The sequence below is a fragment of the Rhipicephalus microplus genome, chromosome 6 (assembly GCF_043290135.1).
Source record: "Rhipicephalus microplus isolate Deutch F79 chromosome 6, USDA_Rmic, whole genome shotgun sequence".
Classification (NCBI taxonomy): domain Eukaryota; kingdom Metazoa; phylum Arthropoda; class Arachnida; order Ixodida; family Ixodidae; genus Rhipicephalus; species Rhipicephalus microplus.
The window spans coordinates 89945068-89961676 of NC_134705.1; the positions used below are offsets into that span (position 1 = coordinate 89945068).

The 16609-nt window shown below is 46.7% G+C and overlaps 1 protein-coding gene across 4 annotated transcripts in view; it reads right to left on the bottom strand.

Annotated features, from left to right (window-relative positions):
• phtf (putative homeodomain transcription factor) overlaps positions 1-16609 on the bottom strand; it is a 59692-nt gene that overhangs the window by 23851 nt on the left and 19232 nt on the right. For all 4 annotated transcript variants that reach the window (XM_075866174.1, XM_075866173.1, XM_075866175.1 and 1 more), the window contains exons 11-15: positions 5829-5960; positions 4831-4873; positions 4227-4309; positions 2549-2760; positions 1748-1847 (exon numbers count right to left, since the gene is read on the bottom strand). In XM_075866174.1, the coding sequence (XP_075722289.1) occupies positions 1748-1847; positions 2549-2760; positions 4227-4309; positions 4831-4873; positions 5829-5960 (570 nt within the window). The remainder of the gene's footprint in view (positions 1-1747; positions 1848-2548; positions 2761-4226; positions 4310-4830; positions 4874-5828; positions 5961-16609) is intronic.

The following is a 16609-nucleotide window of genomic DNA, read 5'->3' on the forward strand; positions in this document are numbered from 1 at the left end:
ACCTGTATGTTCCAGAGCAACTGCCTATGCTCAGACATATTTCGGAATTTAGAATGCTGTTTGAGACATACGTGCGATTTCATAAGACAAGTATCTACAATTTTACAGAAAACTGAAAAAAAAATTGCAAATTTTTCAATCTCTATAAGTGCGTCTTACACCGAACGACAGCATGGCTACCAATAATCTGGCGTCTTCAGCTCTCAGAACCTCATTGAATTCTGTTTTTGTTCCTTGTGCTTTTTTGCTGATGGGAAATTCTTGTTGTTACTTGAAGCCCCTTCTTGTCATTTGTGCAACCACTGTTATTAGTTCTAATGTTATTGCCTTGTATTGTTATTAGTTATTAGTTGCTCTGTAGTTGCTTTTTGTAGTTGCTTTGTATTGTGGCAGAAGTATCACCTACTAGCATTCTTTCCTATGTACCCCCCTTAGTCTATGCTCCGTAATAGAGCCTGTAAGGTACTTTAAATAAATAAATAAATAATTAAATAAATAAATAAATAAATAAATAAACAGGTGTCGATCCTAAATACATGTAGTTCTACTGCAAGGCCTATTTCCACAATCATTCACAACAACTGGAAAGATGGCTTGTCCCATGGTTTTATTTGCATTTTTCTGAGAACACAGTGTTAAGACATGTTCTTATCCTCCCCTCCCTTCCTTACTTTTTTTCAAGAAAGCTGCTGACTGTAAGTGAACGAAGCCTCATTAATGATTCAGCCAGAGTACGATGTTCTCAAGTGACCATACAAATAGGTTTCAAGTAGGGATGGACAAACAGCAAAACTAAGATTCGAAGCGAAATCGAAGTTACTAGTGATTTGATGAAATACTATCGAATAATGTATATCACATACTGGAATGAAAAATGAGCATCTTGGCTCATGACTCACCTAACTTGCACAACATATTATAAATATTGGAACTGGGTATGTGTGAATGATCACTCTTTTGGTCCGAAGTAAAGAGGGAGCAACTTCGAATGGTACTAGCATTTGAAGAGCAGTAGGGTACAAGTAACAGGCAGTAGAATAGATTGTCTGAAAGTTTACTATGCTTGATCTATAAAAGCCTGTACAACAAGATTTTAAAGTTCAAAAGTAATTAATCGAGGTGAAGGTAATATGTACATTTAAACTTGAAGTGTAATAGAACACAGTGTGGATTTTTCGTGGGCAGGTGGTTTCACAGCATAGCCTTTCTTATCGCAGCAAAACTGCCTTTACAGTGAGGGGGGGGGCAAATGCAGTCAAGTATACAAATACAGTATTGCCATTCACTTTCAGTATCTTAAAACGACATCAAAGCGAATTCGAATGATTGAATGATTTATGTGAAGGGTTTAACGTCGCAAAACTACCATACAATTATGAGAGACGCTGTAGTGGAGGGCTCGGGAAATTTTGACCACCTGGGGTTCTTTAACGTGCACCCAAATCTGATCACACGGGCCTACAGCATTTCTGTCTCCATAAGAAATACAGCCGCCACAGACGGGATTCGATCCCACAACCTGCGGGTCAGCAGCTGAGTACCTTAGCCACTAGACCACCGCGGCGGGGCGCGAATTCAAATGCAGTAACATTAGTTTGAATGTTCTAAGCACTTGAATCTTCACGTATGTCTAGTTCCGACGAGCATTCAATTTAACCAGCCATATTTGAATTGCAAGAGTAACACGAGCAGGATAATCAAGAAATCAATGTATCAAATTAAATGCTGTTGAAAGTACATGTCATACCTGTTTAAAGGTTCTCTCAGCAACTGACAGCAGGAAGAAAAACACGGCTCCGAGAAAGAAGCGCTCGATGAGTGAGATTGTCAGAAGCGTGGACGAAACACTGCAAAAAGGGAGAGAAATTGAAAATAAGCGTTTGCCTTGGTAGCATGAATACGTGTACAAGTGTATGCAAGTACTACCATACTTACTCACAAAAGGCCTGCTTATTATCATCAGCATCATATCAATATGAACGTTTTGCATGTACCCAAAGACTGCTCATTAGTGTGAAGGTAAGTACCGAACCGGTGATTCAAGGGTGCTCCGAAATGCACATCTGCCGCCCTCTGAGGGGGCATTCTAGAACCTCACCCCAACGGTAAGCTTAGGACGGCACCTCATGGACTGCTTCGGCAAAATCGTATACCGTGGCAAAATAACACGGTATCTGAGGAGCTGAGAGAAGTTTTGTACGTCAGAATACTATCCGCGTGTGATAAATTTGGAAGTGGAAATGACCGGCAAGAACACACACTATGTATCTTCACAAAGGAGCGCAAGATGTGAAGACTACGCAGCTGGCATGTGGGTATGCAGTGTTCTTGAGCGTACATTTGGCCATACGAATTGGGCGACTGTTACGAGTACAGGCCGGAAACAAAAGATTCCAACTTGAAGTATCTGGTTATCGAGCCTTCTAAACTACTTTACACTGGCAATAACGCATGTTGAGCGCGGCCAAAACGTTTCCGCAGGCCAAATGAAAGCTGTGCGTGCAACCGGAACGACGACAGAGACAAAATGACGACTGCCCATGCTCACCTCCACCGGGACTGGTTGAGAACATCTTGTATCACCTCGGGAATCTTGCGCACTTCCAACGGAAGGCCCAACACCAAACTGTCTGCGTCCAGCTGGACGTTTTCCAAAGCCGACGAACTCTGCAGCCTGAAGAGCAGGGGCAACGTGGCAGTCACTGTCGTCAGCACCAGGCCTAGCAGGACGTACTCTCCGCTGTGTATCATGCAGTCCACCTTTAAAAAAAAAAAAAAATGTGTGTGAGGCGAGTACCCTTTCAGACGCTTTGTACAAATTTGTGTACATCACTTTTTTTTTAGTAACTCTGCTGAATAGTGACATAGAAATGAATTAAGAATCCTGCATAGTAAGTGTGCCTTCAATTAACTTCATTTCAAAGGGCACTCATGCATATGATCTTCTATCTGAAGGCACTAGCTTGTTCAATGAGTCTGAAGGCACTAGCTTGTTCAATGAGTCCATCAATGGGCCACTTTCTACAAGACAAGCCGAAGTGTAGTTTTTCTTTGTTCAAAATGGACATTGCTGAATATTAGGTTGCACAATACTCCTACCCTGAGAATTTGTTCTCCTTATGAGAACACAAATGACTTCCGGGGTATGGTATATATAATCATCAATTATTAGTTATTCTAATACACATAAATCAAAGTATCGACATTATTTTTGTTGCAATAAAATATAGAGTGCCTCAAAATAGCACAGTGCAAACTTGATGTATTTTTACAGACAGTTTTTAATAGTTCCTGGAAAGGTTAATGAGATCAAAATAGCTCGCCAGAGTTTCAACAGGGCTGAAAATTGGTCTAGGCCGATACTGAGGAAGCGACTTGCGCAAGAGAGCTATTAATTGCGATTCATAAATTTCAAACATTAAGGCTCAATTCTCATAGAAAATACCCGTGTGACAGAGATATACTACCATGACTGCCCCTTTTGACTGTGATCAATCTGCTCGGTAATTACAGCAACTTTTAGATACCACGGCAATTGAAGTTGGCAGAAATTAACCACACTGAAGAGAGCACTAAAGGTAAATAACATTTTATATCAAGAGTAAAGGTCAATGCTTGAACACACCTAAAACTAAGTAAAGGTAAATCTTGGCAAAATTTGCACCATGAGTGGGACATTTTAGAACCCAGGCCTAACGACATAGTAGGGTCTCAGTACAATTATTTGCAAGTGCTCAAACTATATACGACAAGAAGGAACATTTTGATGCATTATAAGACGGAAACTAAACAGAAGTTGACGTTACCCTAGTGAATGATGCAGGATCCGTCTTCGCACGGCTGTGGTCCCCTATGCCACAGTGCCGGCTGTTGAGCAGTTTGGCCAAGGCGAGTGCGACGTCAGAAGGTTGTTCTAAGATGCAAGCGGTTCGAATTGTGCTAGCAGTTTGAGGTCTACTTATTCCCAATTTTTTTTTTTTCTTAAACTAAACGTTTACTTAGTACGAAGCCAGCATAAAGAGGTTTCTCGAACACTTTAAACAGACCACATCGACTGAGCATTGGCCTTTAGTGTCCCTTTGATAATGACCGTTTCCAACTAGCCCTCTAAATACAACCGATACACTTTAAAACAGGCCGTTGCCATCACACCCAAATGCACTGACACCTCACAATAACCTGCTACAAAAGTGCAGGCATGAAAATGGAGTTTGAGTAATTAGTACCTTGTGAACTATGGCAGATGCAATGTCCATCACAGACAGGTCAACCTTCTTGCACTCTCCGTTTTCCCATATCGTGCAGCTCACTGCAAAAAAAAAAAAGCATTTGAGGTCTTCACACACTTCATCCCGCTTACCTGTAGGACCATTTCAGACTTGCACGAGACCATTAGAGACCATTGGTTTAACTTGCTGCATAAAGGAGTGCTGATATGTTTGTAGACAGAGAAGAAGCCTTATCAAACGCCATTTAAGCACTACACTGCTTAAATTTGATGTGCCAAAATGTTGCAGGGCTCACTTACTGGGTTCACTTTTCATTTTTCATGACACCGACGAGTAGAATTCAGTCGAACACATACTGTTTTGTAACATTCTCAAAACACAAGTGAGAGATAAGAACTGATCAGGAAAGCCGTCATGTCTCAGGAGATATATAGGTCTTGGCTGCATATCAACTAGCTACAATGCTATAATCTAAAGTGCATGAGGTAAAAAAGATAAAAGCTGAGCTTGGTAACTTGACAACATTTTCAGACAGCACTCGTCAGAGCTTTCTCTTTGATTTTGTGATCAGAAGGCAGTCAAAACATGCATGCCTGCTCACCTTTGTCAAGGCTGGCCTGTCCCCCAGCTAATGGACCAGAATTCTATAACCAGAAGGAGGAAGAAACAAAAAAATGAGACAGATTTAAAATTCCCACAACAATGCCAGAGTCATATCAGAATGACCGGTTAACATTATAAGGTACATCAAATATAGCATTTGTTAACAACGGTCTCCAAAGGTTAGTAAAAAGAAAGGAGATAAGCATAATGAGGGTGATATTTTGATTTTTTAACCTCAAAATTTGAAAAACTCACAGAGTCCCTTAAATACTCGTTTAGGATTACTCGAAGGAAAAAGCCATCATCTTTTTCTTCTAAGCGTTTTTCTTCTAAGCCAGTGGTTCTCAAATGGGGGTCTGCGAAGACATTTTCATGATCCGCGAGAGCCTCACCCGCATTTTTCTTTTAGCGTGACTGTGCCGTATTGATGAACTGTCGAAAAAAAAAAAGTGATGTGGCACATTTTTTTGGTGCCTTTGGTAGCAATAAAAGGCACCTGTTTTATGCTCCAGTTGTGTTAATTTACCTATGTACCCCCCCCCCTCCCTTCCCTTCGCTGCAAGGGGTCCCGCATCACTTCTGCCAGTCTACAAGGGGTGCCCAACACATCCATGGCTGAGATCCACTGTTCTAAGGCATCGCACTACACCTCCCCCATCCACCTTCAAAAGTGTTCTGCATTTAACCATAGTTGACATTGCCTTTAGGATTGGAGGCATTGCAAACTGTCTGCATCTTACCTGGCTTTGCAAGACCTCCGTAATTGGCCAAAAAAGCGACGATGTCATGTAACACCATCTCGACGTCACAAATATTAGTGATGTATTTTAACGATATGTGAATATTCAATATGTGTCACCATATGACTTGACTACGTCAAACGGTGACATCATTAGGATTTCTCGCCTTGTGTTGGCGCCGACGCCGATGGCCAATTTTTACTCTTGATAAGGCATCTAAGGTTTTTCTGCCTTAATAATCAAACTGACTGCTCACCTCTGCATTGTCCAACCCAAATGAATCCTCAGGAACATCTTCCTCGTCCCCGTCGAGCCCTTCGGAACTTGAGGTGTAGCCATTGCAGTCGGTGTTTGAAAGCAGGGGCCATTCAATATCCGATGCAGGAGGCTGCAGTATATAAATAACCAAATTCCAACGTTTTATGCACAAAACCACATTATGATAAGGAATTGGAGAAGAGGGATTGATTGAGATACCGATTTTCGTTATACCATGTGAAGCCAAATGATAATGAAGCCCGGGAACCGAAACTTGGCGCAAAGCAACACGAGGACAGAGAGGGAGGATGCAACATGTGTATCATCCATCAACCTAGGCCAACCAAGTTTCACACAAGTTGAAAGTGAGTGTAATGTTGTGCCCTTTCTTTCTGTGCTTGCGTTGCTCTGAACTAAATATCCTTTCATGCCTTACCAACAAGGCCAAATCTCTCCCCTTGTGCGAGCCAAGGAAGGTATGTGGGACATTAGCTGAAGCTATTAACCAAAGTGTACAATCGTATGTTGCGAATCATAAGTCGACTGCGATTATAGAACGGCCCCCCAGCTTGCAACCCCTTCTAAGGGCAAAAAAGAAAAGGTGACTTCAAACACAGCCTCACGCTGCAGCCATAGCACACCAGTAGGTCTTTCAAAAGAGCGAGTGATGCAAAAAAACATTTATTTGACCGTGAACCATCGCTTACGACTCTTCATGGCTTGAGAAAAGGATGCAGCAGTCACGGTCATTGCCATCGCGTGAGGAACTGCTGCTCGCCGCCGGAATGCTGGTGGTACCGAGATGCAGCACGTGGAAAACGCAGGAATGAGTGCTTTGCCTTTAGGTCACTCAAGTAGTGAAGAAACGTGCCATGATTTTTTCCGTAGGCTTCGGGCAACCTTTTCCATACAGTTGTGTGTTGTTTCTTAGGCTCAGGCCGTTCTGTTTCAAAAATTTCATGAACCATTTCTTCGATACTTTGAACTTGGTTAGCAGGATGTACATATCCTTCGCAACAGCACGTACTTTTGCTTCTCTGGTCGTGAACAGAATCTCGAAGTGCCTTCTCAATGGCAGGGTATCGTGCACACTTCGGTCCACAAAAGTAACAGTGTGTCACAATGCACGTGAAGATCTTCGTCCATTGTTTTCTCCTTTTCCTAACACACTCTTGCCCCCTTTTCCAACATCTCAAACTTCCACCCTGCTTCAACGCTGATTTCTGACTCTACATAGAGGATTGCTTATCGCTTCAAAGCAGCGCTATACTGTTGTCAGTGTAGCGGTGGCATATTGGCAGCTTAGCAAATGGTGCACACCACTGTTCGTGAGCGAGGCGAAATGCAGAAAGGGCGAACACGCTTGAGTGCAAAAAGAAATGCAGACACTTGCGGGCGTATGTGACTGGTCGTGTGGTTTAGTTACCCCCGAGGTGTTGCCAGCCCACACGTTGCTGCCAGCTTTTCTCTAGAAAGCCGATGGTGCTTCGTGGGAAATTTTTTTAAATGCCTAGTCGGCAAGCACTGTGAGGGCACGCTGTCCATTAAAACGAGAAACGTATATCACGTCTTTCGCAAGATATTGCCACAAGACAGTAGTGGGATTTGGGCATAAAGCGGTAGAGGGTTCCTGGCTGAAAGAAAAAACTACGAAGTGGATAGAGACTGGTTCCAGCCCGCCAGTGCGCCAGGCATTGTCATCGCGTGTAATCGTTGTAAATATCTGTAAATATACGTTTTCTTGTAAGATTATTGGTGGAGGTGCCGGGGTACGCCTACCTGGCTTTTCCGGCAAACCAACACGGAACTTCGGAGTGGTCGCCACCTTCATTTTTCTGCAATGGCTCAACAGGCTCACCCACAAGAGCAACAGCAGCCGCAGCTGCAGCTGCAGCAGCAGCAGCATCAGCAGCACCAGCACCAGCACCAGCAGCACCAGCACCAGCAGCACCAGCAGCAGCAGCTGCCTCCTCTGATTCTCCTGCCTCCACGAGACCCCGGAACCTTCTCGGGCACAGGCAAGGACAAGGTGAATGTTGAAGATTGGGTCGCTTTGCACGAGCGCGTGAGCGAATACTATAGGTGGGACCCTACGTTGATGCTGGCCAACGTTGTATTTTACTTGCGGGATACGGCGCTCACCTGGTATGAGACGCATGAGTCGGAGTTGACCAGCTGGGACGTTTGCAAATTGAAGCTTCTCGAGTTATTCAGCAGGCCATTTGGGCGACAGCAGGCCGCGAGGAAAGACCTGGAATGTCGCGTGCAGACATCGACAGAATCTTATGTATCTTACATACAGGACGTATTGGGCCTCTGTCGAAAGGTGGACGAGAACATGAGCGAAACTGACAAAATCGCTCACATATTGAAGGGAATTGCCGATGACGCCTTCAATCTGTTGATCGTTAAAGATTGCGCCACCGTCGACGCGGTTGTGAAGGAGTGTCAGCTCTTCGAGCACGCCAAGAACCGTCGCATAACCCGCCAGTTTGCGCGTCTGCCTGATACTGCAGCCACTTCGACCTGTGAAGACAGCCCCAAGTTCACGCAAGCTACATCGTCCGAAAATGTCACCCGAATCGTTCGTCGCGAACTCGAAGCAATGGCTCCTGCAGCCATCGCCTATGATGGTCCTCAAGACAACGCATCCACCGTCTCCCTCATCCAAGCCGTCGTTCACCAAGAAATAGCAAATCTCGGCATCACACCTGTTTGCGCTGTTCGCACCACTGAGAGCTCGACTTCTGTTAACCAGATTCCGGTGTACCCTTCCCGCTACCGGAACCCTGCTGAATGGAGAACGTCGGATGATAGACCGATCTGTTTTCGTTGCTCTCGCGCCGGCCACATTGCACGCTACTGTCGCAATCGTTGGTCATCCAATTCATCCACAGCCTGCTCCACAGCCTGCTCCTACTAACGTTCAGGGCCGAAGGTTCAGCCTGTCACCATCACCCCAAGGCCGCCGATCTCTCTCGCCGATGATTTCTCGATCCAGGTCCCCTGCACAACCTGGGCCCTCAACCTCGGGAAACTAGACCATGCAGCTCCTAAAGGTGACGCTGCATTAACGACCTATTCTGCAAATCCTCTGTTGACGATTCCTACACGCCGCAATATTTTGGACCTTTTGGTGGATGACGTTACCGTTACAGCCCTCATAGACACTGGTGCACAAATTTCAGTCATGAGCGCTGCTCTCTGTATTAAACTGCGAAAAGTGATCACGCCTCCTAATAAGCGTGCAGTAATGCTTGCCGATGGGAGCACATCTGCCGTTCTCGGCATGTGTACCTCTCGCGTGTGTATTGCTGGGCGCCAGACCGTCGTATTGTTCACCGTGCTTGAGAAGTGCCCACATGACGTGATTCTTGGCCTTGACTTTCTCTCTGCGCACTCCGCCCTTATCGACTGCTGGACGGGTCTTCTTCAGTTGGAACTGCCTTTTGACGCCGCTGTTGCCCATGACGCTCAAAGTCGCCTTTGTGCCACCGAGTTCCTGCATCTTCCGCCGCAAGCCACTACCTACGTGCAGCTCGTGTGTGATCCGCCTGTGCGCGATGGTGAATATGTCGTTTCACCTATTACCGACGTTGTGCTAAAGCACTCCATTGCTGTCCCGCACACCGTGGTGAGAGTATGCCACAATCAGACCCATCTGTCTCTTTTGAACTTTGGTTTCTCCACGCATGTGCTGCCTGCTGGTATTAAACTAGGCATCATGTCGTCGTTGCAAGAGTGTGATATTTCTGAACTGTCGGCTCAGCAACCTACTCCGCACGTCAACTTGCTCACTGCGCCCAACCTGTCAAGCATTGACATTGCCAAAATGATAGCGCCAGATCTTTCGCCCTCCGAAGCACAAGACCTCCACCGTCTGTTGACATCCTATGCGGACATATTCGATCTTGACAACCGCCCTTTAGGCCAGACATCAGTTGTGACCCATCACATCAACACCGGCGATGCCAACCCAATTCATCGCCGCCCTTACCGCGTCTCCGCTACCGAAATCTCTGTCATCCAGAAAGAGGTCGAGAAAATGCTCGCCAAAGGCGTCGTCGAACACTCATCTAGTCCGTGGGCATCCCCGGTCGTGCTTGTCAAGAAGAAGGACAACACATGGCGGTTTCGCGTCGACTATAGACATCTCAACAAGGTCACTAAGAAGGACGTTTACCCTTTACCAAGAATAGATGACGCCCTTGACTGCCTTCATGGCGCAAAGTTTTTCTCGTCCATTGACCTTCGATCTGGTTATTGGCAGATCGCTGCTGACCCACGGGACCGAAAAAAAACAGCATTTGTAACCCCCGATGGGTTATACCAATTTAAAGTAATGCCGTTTGGGCTTTGTAATGCGCCGGCCACCTTTGAGCGCATGATGGACTCCCTTCTGCGCGGCTTCAAATGGTCGACTTGCTTATGCTACTTAGATGATATAATTGTTTTTTCACCGACGTTCGCAAGCCATCTAGAGCGACTGTCCAGTATTCTCCAAGTATTTCGCAATGCTGGTCTCCAGCTGAACTCCTCCAAATGCCGTTTCGGCCGTCGCGAAATAACTGTACTTGGTCACCTCGTTAAAGCATCTGGGGTACAGCCCGATCCGGACAAAATTCGCGCATTGACTCAATTTCCCGTGCCCTCTTCTCATAAGGATGTCCGGAGCTTCCTTGGTTTGTGCTCCTATTTTCGCCGCTTCATCCGAAATTTCGCCGATATTGCGCGGCCTCTCACCGAGCTTCTTAAAAAAGACGTCCCATTTACTTGGAATTCGCCTCAGAGTGCTGCATTTTCGGCGCTCATTGCAGCCCTCACGACTACGCCAATATTAGCCCACTTCGATCAGACTGCCCCGACAGAAGTTCGTACGGACGCGAGTGGCCACGGAATTGGTGCTGTTTTAGCTTAGCGTCAGCATGGACGTGACTGTGTCATCGCCTACGCCAGCCGCCTTTTATCCCCTGCCGAGAGGAACTATTCCATCACCGAAAGAGAGTGTCTTGCTCTTGTTTGGGCTGTCGCTAAATTTCGCCCGTACCTCTTCGGCTGCAGTTTTACTGTTGTAACTGATCATCATGCACTCTGCTGGCTTTCCTCGCTAAAGGATCTCACGGGACGTCTCGGTCGTTGGTCTCTCCGCCTCCAAGAATACACCTTCTCGGTCGTGTATAAATCTGGTCACCTCCATCAAGACGCCAACTGCCTGTCACGGTATCCAGTGGATCCACCAGACGCCACAGAGAGAGCTACGGAGGCTTGCGTCTTATCAATATCAGACTTTCTTGATATCGCTTCTGAGCAACGCCGCGACCCGGATTTACTTCCCATCATAGAAAGCCTGAGTTCCGCTACTCCACCCACTTCTCTGAACTTGTATTTCCTTCATGAAGAAGTTCTCTACCGCCACAACATGCGCCCTAATGGTCCTGACCGTCTTCTCGTCGTGCCTTCCCATTTGCGTGTAGATGTTCTCCGACAGCTTCACGATGAACCTGCCGCTGGTCACCTGGGAGTCACCCGCACTTATGATCGCGTCCGGCGCCGTTTTTTCTGGCCACGCCTATATCGCTCTGTGCAAAAGTATGTCGCCAGCTGCGACCTTTGTCAACGTCGAAAACGACCAACATCGCTTCCAGCTGGCCTTCTTAACCCTGTTGAGATCCCTGCTGAACCATTCTACCGCGTAGGGCTCGACCTTTTCGGGCCATTTCCCACTTCTGCATCCGGGAACAAATGGGTTGCCGTGGCGACCGACTACGCGACACGTTACGCGATCACCCGCGCTCTTCCAACCAGCTGCGCTACCGATGTCGCGGACTTTATGCTACATGACATCATATTGCATCATGGCGCTCCTCGACAGCTCGTTACTGACCAAGGCCGATACTTTTTATCTCGCGTCGTCCAGGATATCGTACGTTCCTGTTCCACGAACCACAAGTTCACAACGGCATACCATCCACAAACTAATGGACTTACAGAGCGCCTGAATCGCACTATCACGGACATGTTGTCAATGTATGTTTCTCCAGACCACCGTGACTGGGACGCAACTTTACCCTACGTCACCTTCGTTTACAACTCCTCCAGACATGACACCGCAGGCTATTCCCCGTTCTACCTTCTTTATGGACGGGAACCCTCTCTGCCTCTTGATACACTCCTTCCTGCTGGTTCAAGCTCCCCTGTCACATACGTCCGCGATGCAATAGAGCGAGCCGAGGCAGCACGACAGATTGCCCGAGAACGACTCATGCTTTCTCAAGTCTCTCAGAAATATCGATACGATCGTCACCACCGCGAAGTTTCGTATGCACCAGGTTCTCTCGTACTCTTGTGGACCCCATGTCGTCACATCGGACTCTCAGAAAAACTTTTATTTCGCTATGACGGACCATACAAACTCCTTCGCAAGATCACCAACCTCACCTACGAGATACAGCGAGTCGTCGATGAAGCGCACTCAATGCCACCACCATCCACTGTTGTGCATGTCGTAAGAATGAAGGCTTATGTGTCACCCAACACTTCCCTTTCATGACAAGCGCCGGGTCGGCACTTTAACGCCGCGGGGTAGTGCCACAAGACAGTAGTGGGATTTGGGCATAAAGCGGTAGAGGGTTCCTGGCTGAAAGAAAAGACTACGAAGTGGATAGAGACTGGTTCCAGCCCGCCAGTGCGCCAGGCATTGTCATCGTGTGTAATCGTTGTAAATATCTGTAAATATACGTTTTCTTGTAAGAATATAAGCATCACCTTTTGCGAGTGAGAGATGCATGTTGAGTTTTTCATGACAGTTAAACGTATGTCAGGTTGTTAGCCCTTCTTCGCCCTTCTTGGCAAGCAATATTCACGGTCATACCCATATGAGGCGAGTGCCGGTCTTGTTGCCGATCTCGCCCGACAGACATGCCGATGACGTGGCGCTACCATTGAAACCGTGATGCCTTTGACGATGCATCATGAAAAGATGCTGTATCTCCAACGTGCCAATGCTGACACCTCCTCGTCTAGCCACCATAGCTATACATGGCATGCACATGACCTCACTGGTTGTGAAAGGAACTGGGACTCCCTGGTGGCGGCTTTGATGAAAAACATGTTGCATCTTTAAAAAAAATGGTTCGGAAGGAATGTCTCTGTGCATGAATAATCAAAGAACCTGCATATGATGTTTCAATGGTATTAATTTGATATCAAAAATGTCTCGCCCATACTTGCTGTTTCTACAACATGGTGGTTTCAGTGACATCAGTGCAAGCCATCTATGCTGTAGTTTCGTGATCGTCGCAGTAGATTGTAAAAATGTCCGGCTCCTAAAGTCGTGCACACGCATTGAGAGATAGCAGTTCCCGCCACTCCATTACTTCTGCAGCTAATGCTATCGATACGTCAAATAGCAGTAAATCTGAGGACAATGAATGTTCATCGGGCCCCTCAGAAAAGTCAACTTCGTGATTCCAAGTCCACTTTCATTCTGCATATGGGTTGTCTCTAATTATAAGTTGACCCTTGAACTTTAGAAGGCCATTTTATAAAAAAAAAAAGTCGACTTATAATCGGAAATATACGATAACTCTGAAGCAAATTGAAATGACAGTGAAGGAAAAAAGACTAGCCAACAGTGGGAGTCAAACCCAAAACATTTGTATTACGTGAGAGAACAAGGATTCAATCCTACCTAATTATAAAATTGTATAAAGAAAACTTTATAGAAAAGTTATGCAAAAAGTTCTATACGGCACTACATATACAGTCGAGCCCGCTTATAACCCACCTGAGCGTGAGGCGGCATTCATTCGCTGTATCCCGAAGTTCGTAGTAAATGAAACACAGCTTTTAAAAAATGTTCCGAGTGAAAACACCAATTTTTTTTGCCCCAAAGAGTCCGTGATGCGCGTGTTTCGAAGAGCAAAAGCAATAAGGGCGGTCTCGAGTCCATTTAAAACGGCAGAGTGCTTGTTCACCGAGGTCCGTGGCATAAGTTGCATAAGGCACTGGCTCCAAAGTTTCGTCGTTCTCGCAATCCAATTCCTCCATATCGCTCTTGCCACGTACTTCATTCAGCCCCGCCGTGGTGGTCTAATGGCTAAGGTTTTCGGCTGCTGACCCGCAGGTCGCGGGTTCGAATCCCGGCTGCGGCGGCTGCACTTTCGATGGAGGGGGAAATGTTGTAGGCCCGTGTGCTTAGATTTGGGTGCACGTTAAAGAACCCCAGGTGGTCGAAATTTCCGGAGCCCTCCACTACGGCGTCTCTCATAATCATATGGTAGTTTTTGGACGTTAAACCCCATGTATCAATCAATCATCACGTACTTCATTCACAATGCCCCAATCCGAGCACGGTTCCGCAGTGTCGGCATCATCATCGGCCGTAATTAAACCATCACAACAGATGTCCCACCCGCTCTCCCAGGTCAGAGTCAACGACACGCTGCCAAAAATCGCCGCCACAGTTCGGAAGCTTCAGGCTCAGCATCGAGCCCAACGCCGACGAAGTCAGCCTCGCGAAAGCAGTTTCGCGTGCATGTAGTCGTCACCGCCGCCCACTAAATATTCACCATCTCCACAGCTGAATACCGGGACGCCCGAAGCGGCAAGTAGGCTGCCAAGTGGTCAACAGCTATGAGCGAGCACTCTGCAACGCGGCATCTAACACGCGGTTTACGTTCAAGCCAAGCGGTCACACTTTCGACGTTTTGTTGAGCGGCAGGAAAAAAGCATGCTAGTCTTCCCGTCGGCCATCATGACCACACACGCACACCAAAAGCGAGCAAGACGCGCACACGCGACACACATCCCAGAACGCATGGAACAGCTCTGGGCCCGTTTGCAGTCAGAAAACGAAACTAATTCGAGCCAGCGTGGCGGGCACCGCAGAGCTGTGAAGAAGGGGGAAGGGGTTGTGATCAAGAGAGGAGAGCAGACTTGCGAGAGAAGGGCAAGGAGTTGAGATAAAGAGAGGGGAGAATGCAGCAGGAGGGCGACCTTGAAAACCAAAACACACGAGAATGAGGCAGGTTGGGTAGCTTGCTTGAAAGGTCCACGAAACTCTCACGTAGAAAAACTTGGAAAGAGTGCCTGCGCGTGCAGAAGTCAAAGCATAGTCGCCTAGACTAGTGCCCACGGCGGTGTTCGAAGAATTGGCGGCCGTGGTAAAAACATCGTTTTGTTGCGCCGGCGGGTTTGCGTGGCCTCACGAACTTTGATATTTTGCGATTCGTTTTGTACAAATTAACAGCTATTTTCGCGCTTCTGCACGCACACGGAAGGCATGCTGAGCCGAGTGCGAAGTGAGTGAGAACAAGTCCTCAACACGAAACAAATCGCAAATTATCAGAGTCGGTGGGGTAGCGTACGCGCGTGCACTATATGCAGACTATCAGATACAGTCGGTGGCCGACGATGTTGGCAAATGGTCTGGTCACTCCAGGCCGGCAACGCCAACGACAGTACCAGCGATCAAAAACAAGCTAGATGGCCGACCGGTCTTTGAAAGATCGGTGGCACTGTGAAAACACGAGCCTCGTCTGGCGATGCGGGGTGCTCAGAGTAGCGGGGAGACAAAGGATGGAGAGGTGCGTAACAAAAAGCAGTCAAGGCATGGAAGAAGGAAACAACTTTCCTTCCTCCATGGATCCAGGAGAGCGGCAACTAGAGGGTCACAAAGACAGGGTTGGCGTTTAACAATAAGAATGTATGGGCACCTCGCGGTTGCCTGATCCGTGGTCGAAATCGGTTTCCCGGAAAGTCATTAGAGCTCCGACTTCATTCGCTGTAACCGATCAGCGGCGCTCGGTGACGTTCATTGTAAGTGCGATTTTGTGCCATTGAACCAATGTATATTTTCACGGTCACGCGGATATTGTTCGTTTTAAGCGAAAGTTCGTTTTAAGCGGGGCCGTTATATGTGGGCTCGACTGTATATGTAAACAATGTTTAACTCTGTAACCAAAATTATATAATATATAGTTATTTGAAACGTTGGCAATGCAATCTGGCAGCACCTGGCAAAATGATAACGTTCCAACTTCACAGCCATGGCCACGAGTAATGCTGTCTAACACTACCATTGTTTCACATAGTATGAATACCCAAGAATGTTAATGTGGGTGCGATTGCTGTCATAGCACATGTGGTTATGCATCGCATTCGTGGTATACAAAACATCATGGGTTTTGGTTCTCTGTTACAAGTTGTCTTTTGGTGCACTTTTATTTCACTCGTTTTTGTACAAGCTTTCCTTCAAAAACCTCGAATATTGCCCTCTTGCATGCACAGTTGAATCTCACTATGTGAGGCACGCTCCTGGCAGCCATTCTTGTCTTTTATATGAGACGTCTCTTATAAGCAGGGTACCTGGTACGCATTTTCTCATCAATACGTATTATACTGTAGGGACAACAGTGTCTCTTATCTTATATCAGAGTCTCTTATAAAGGGGTTCGACTGTATTGTAGCATCATTGTGAAGTAGCACCGTTATAAAGCATAATGTCCGCATTGAATAGGCAACAATCTGGACGCACAGTGCAGCCGTTCATTGCTGCTTTCTCGTGTGGAGCATATAGATGATGCACAGCACACACAAATGCCATAAGTAAATTAGTCGGAAATGGCATTTAAGTGCATAAGAGACACCCTAACTACACTGCCAGCCACATACTTATTTGAAACAGGCACACAGAGCACACTCAGGCTCGGTGAAGGAATATATTTTGCGCTTAGGGCTAACTCAGACTCGCAGCTTGATCCAAGTCTGACAGTGAAC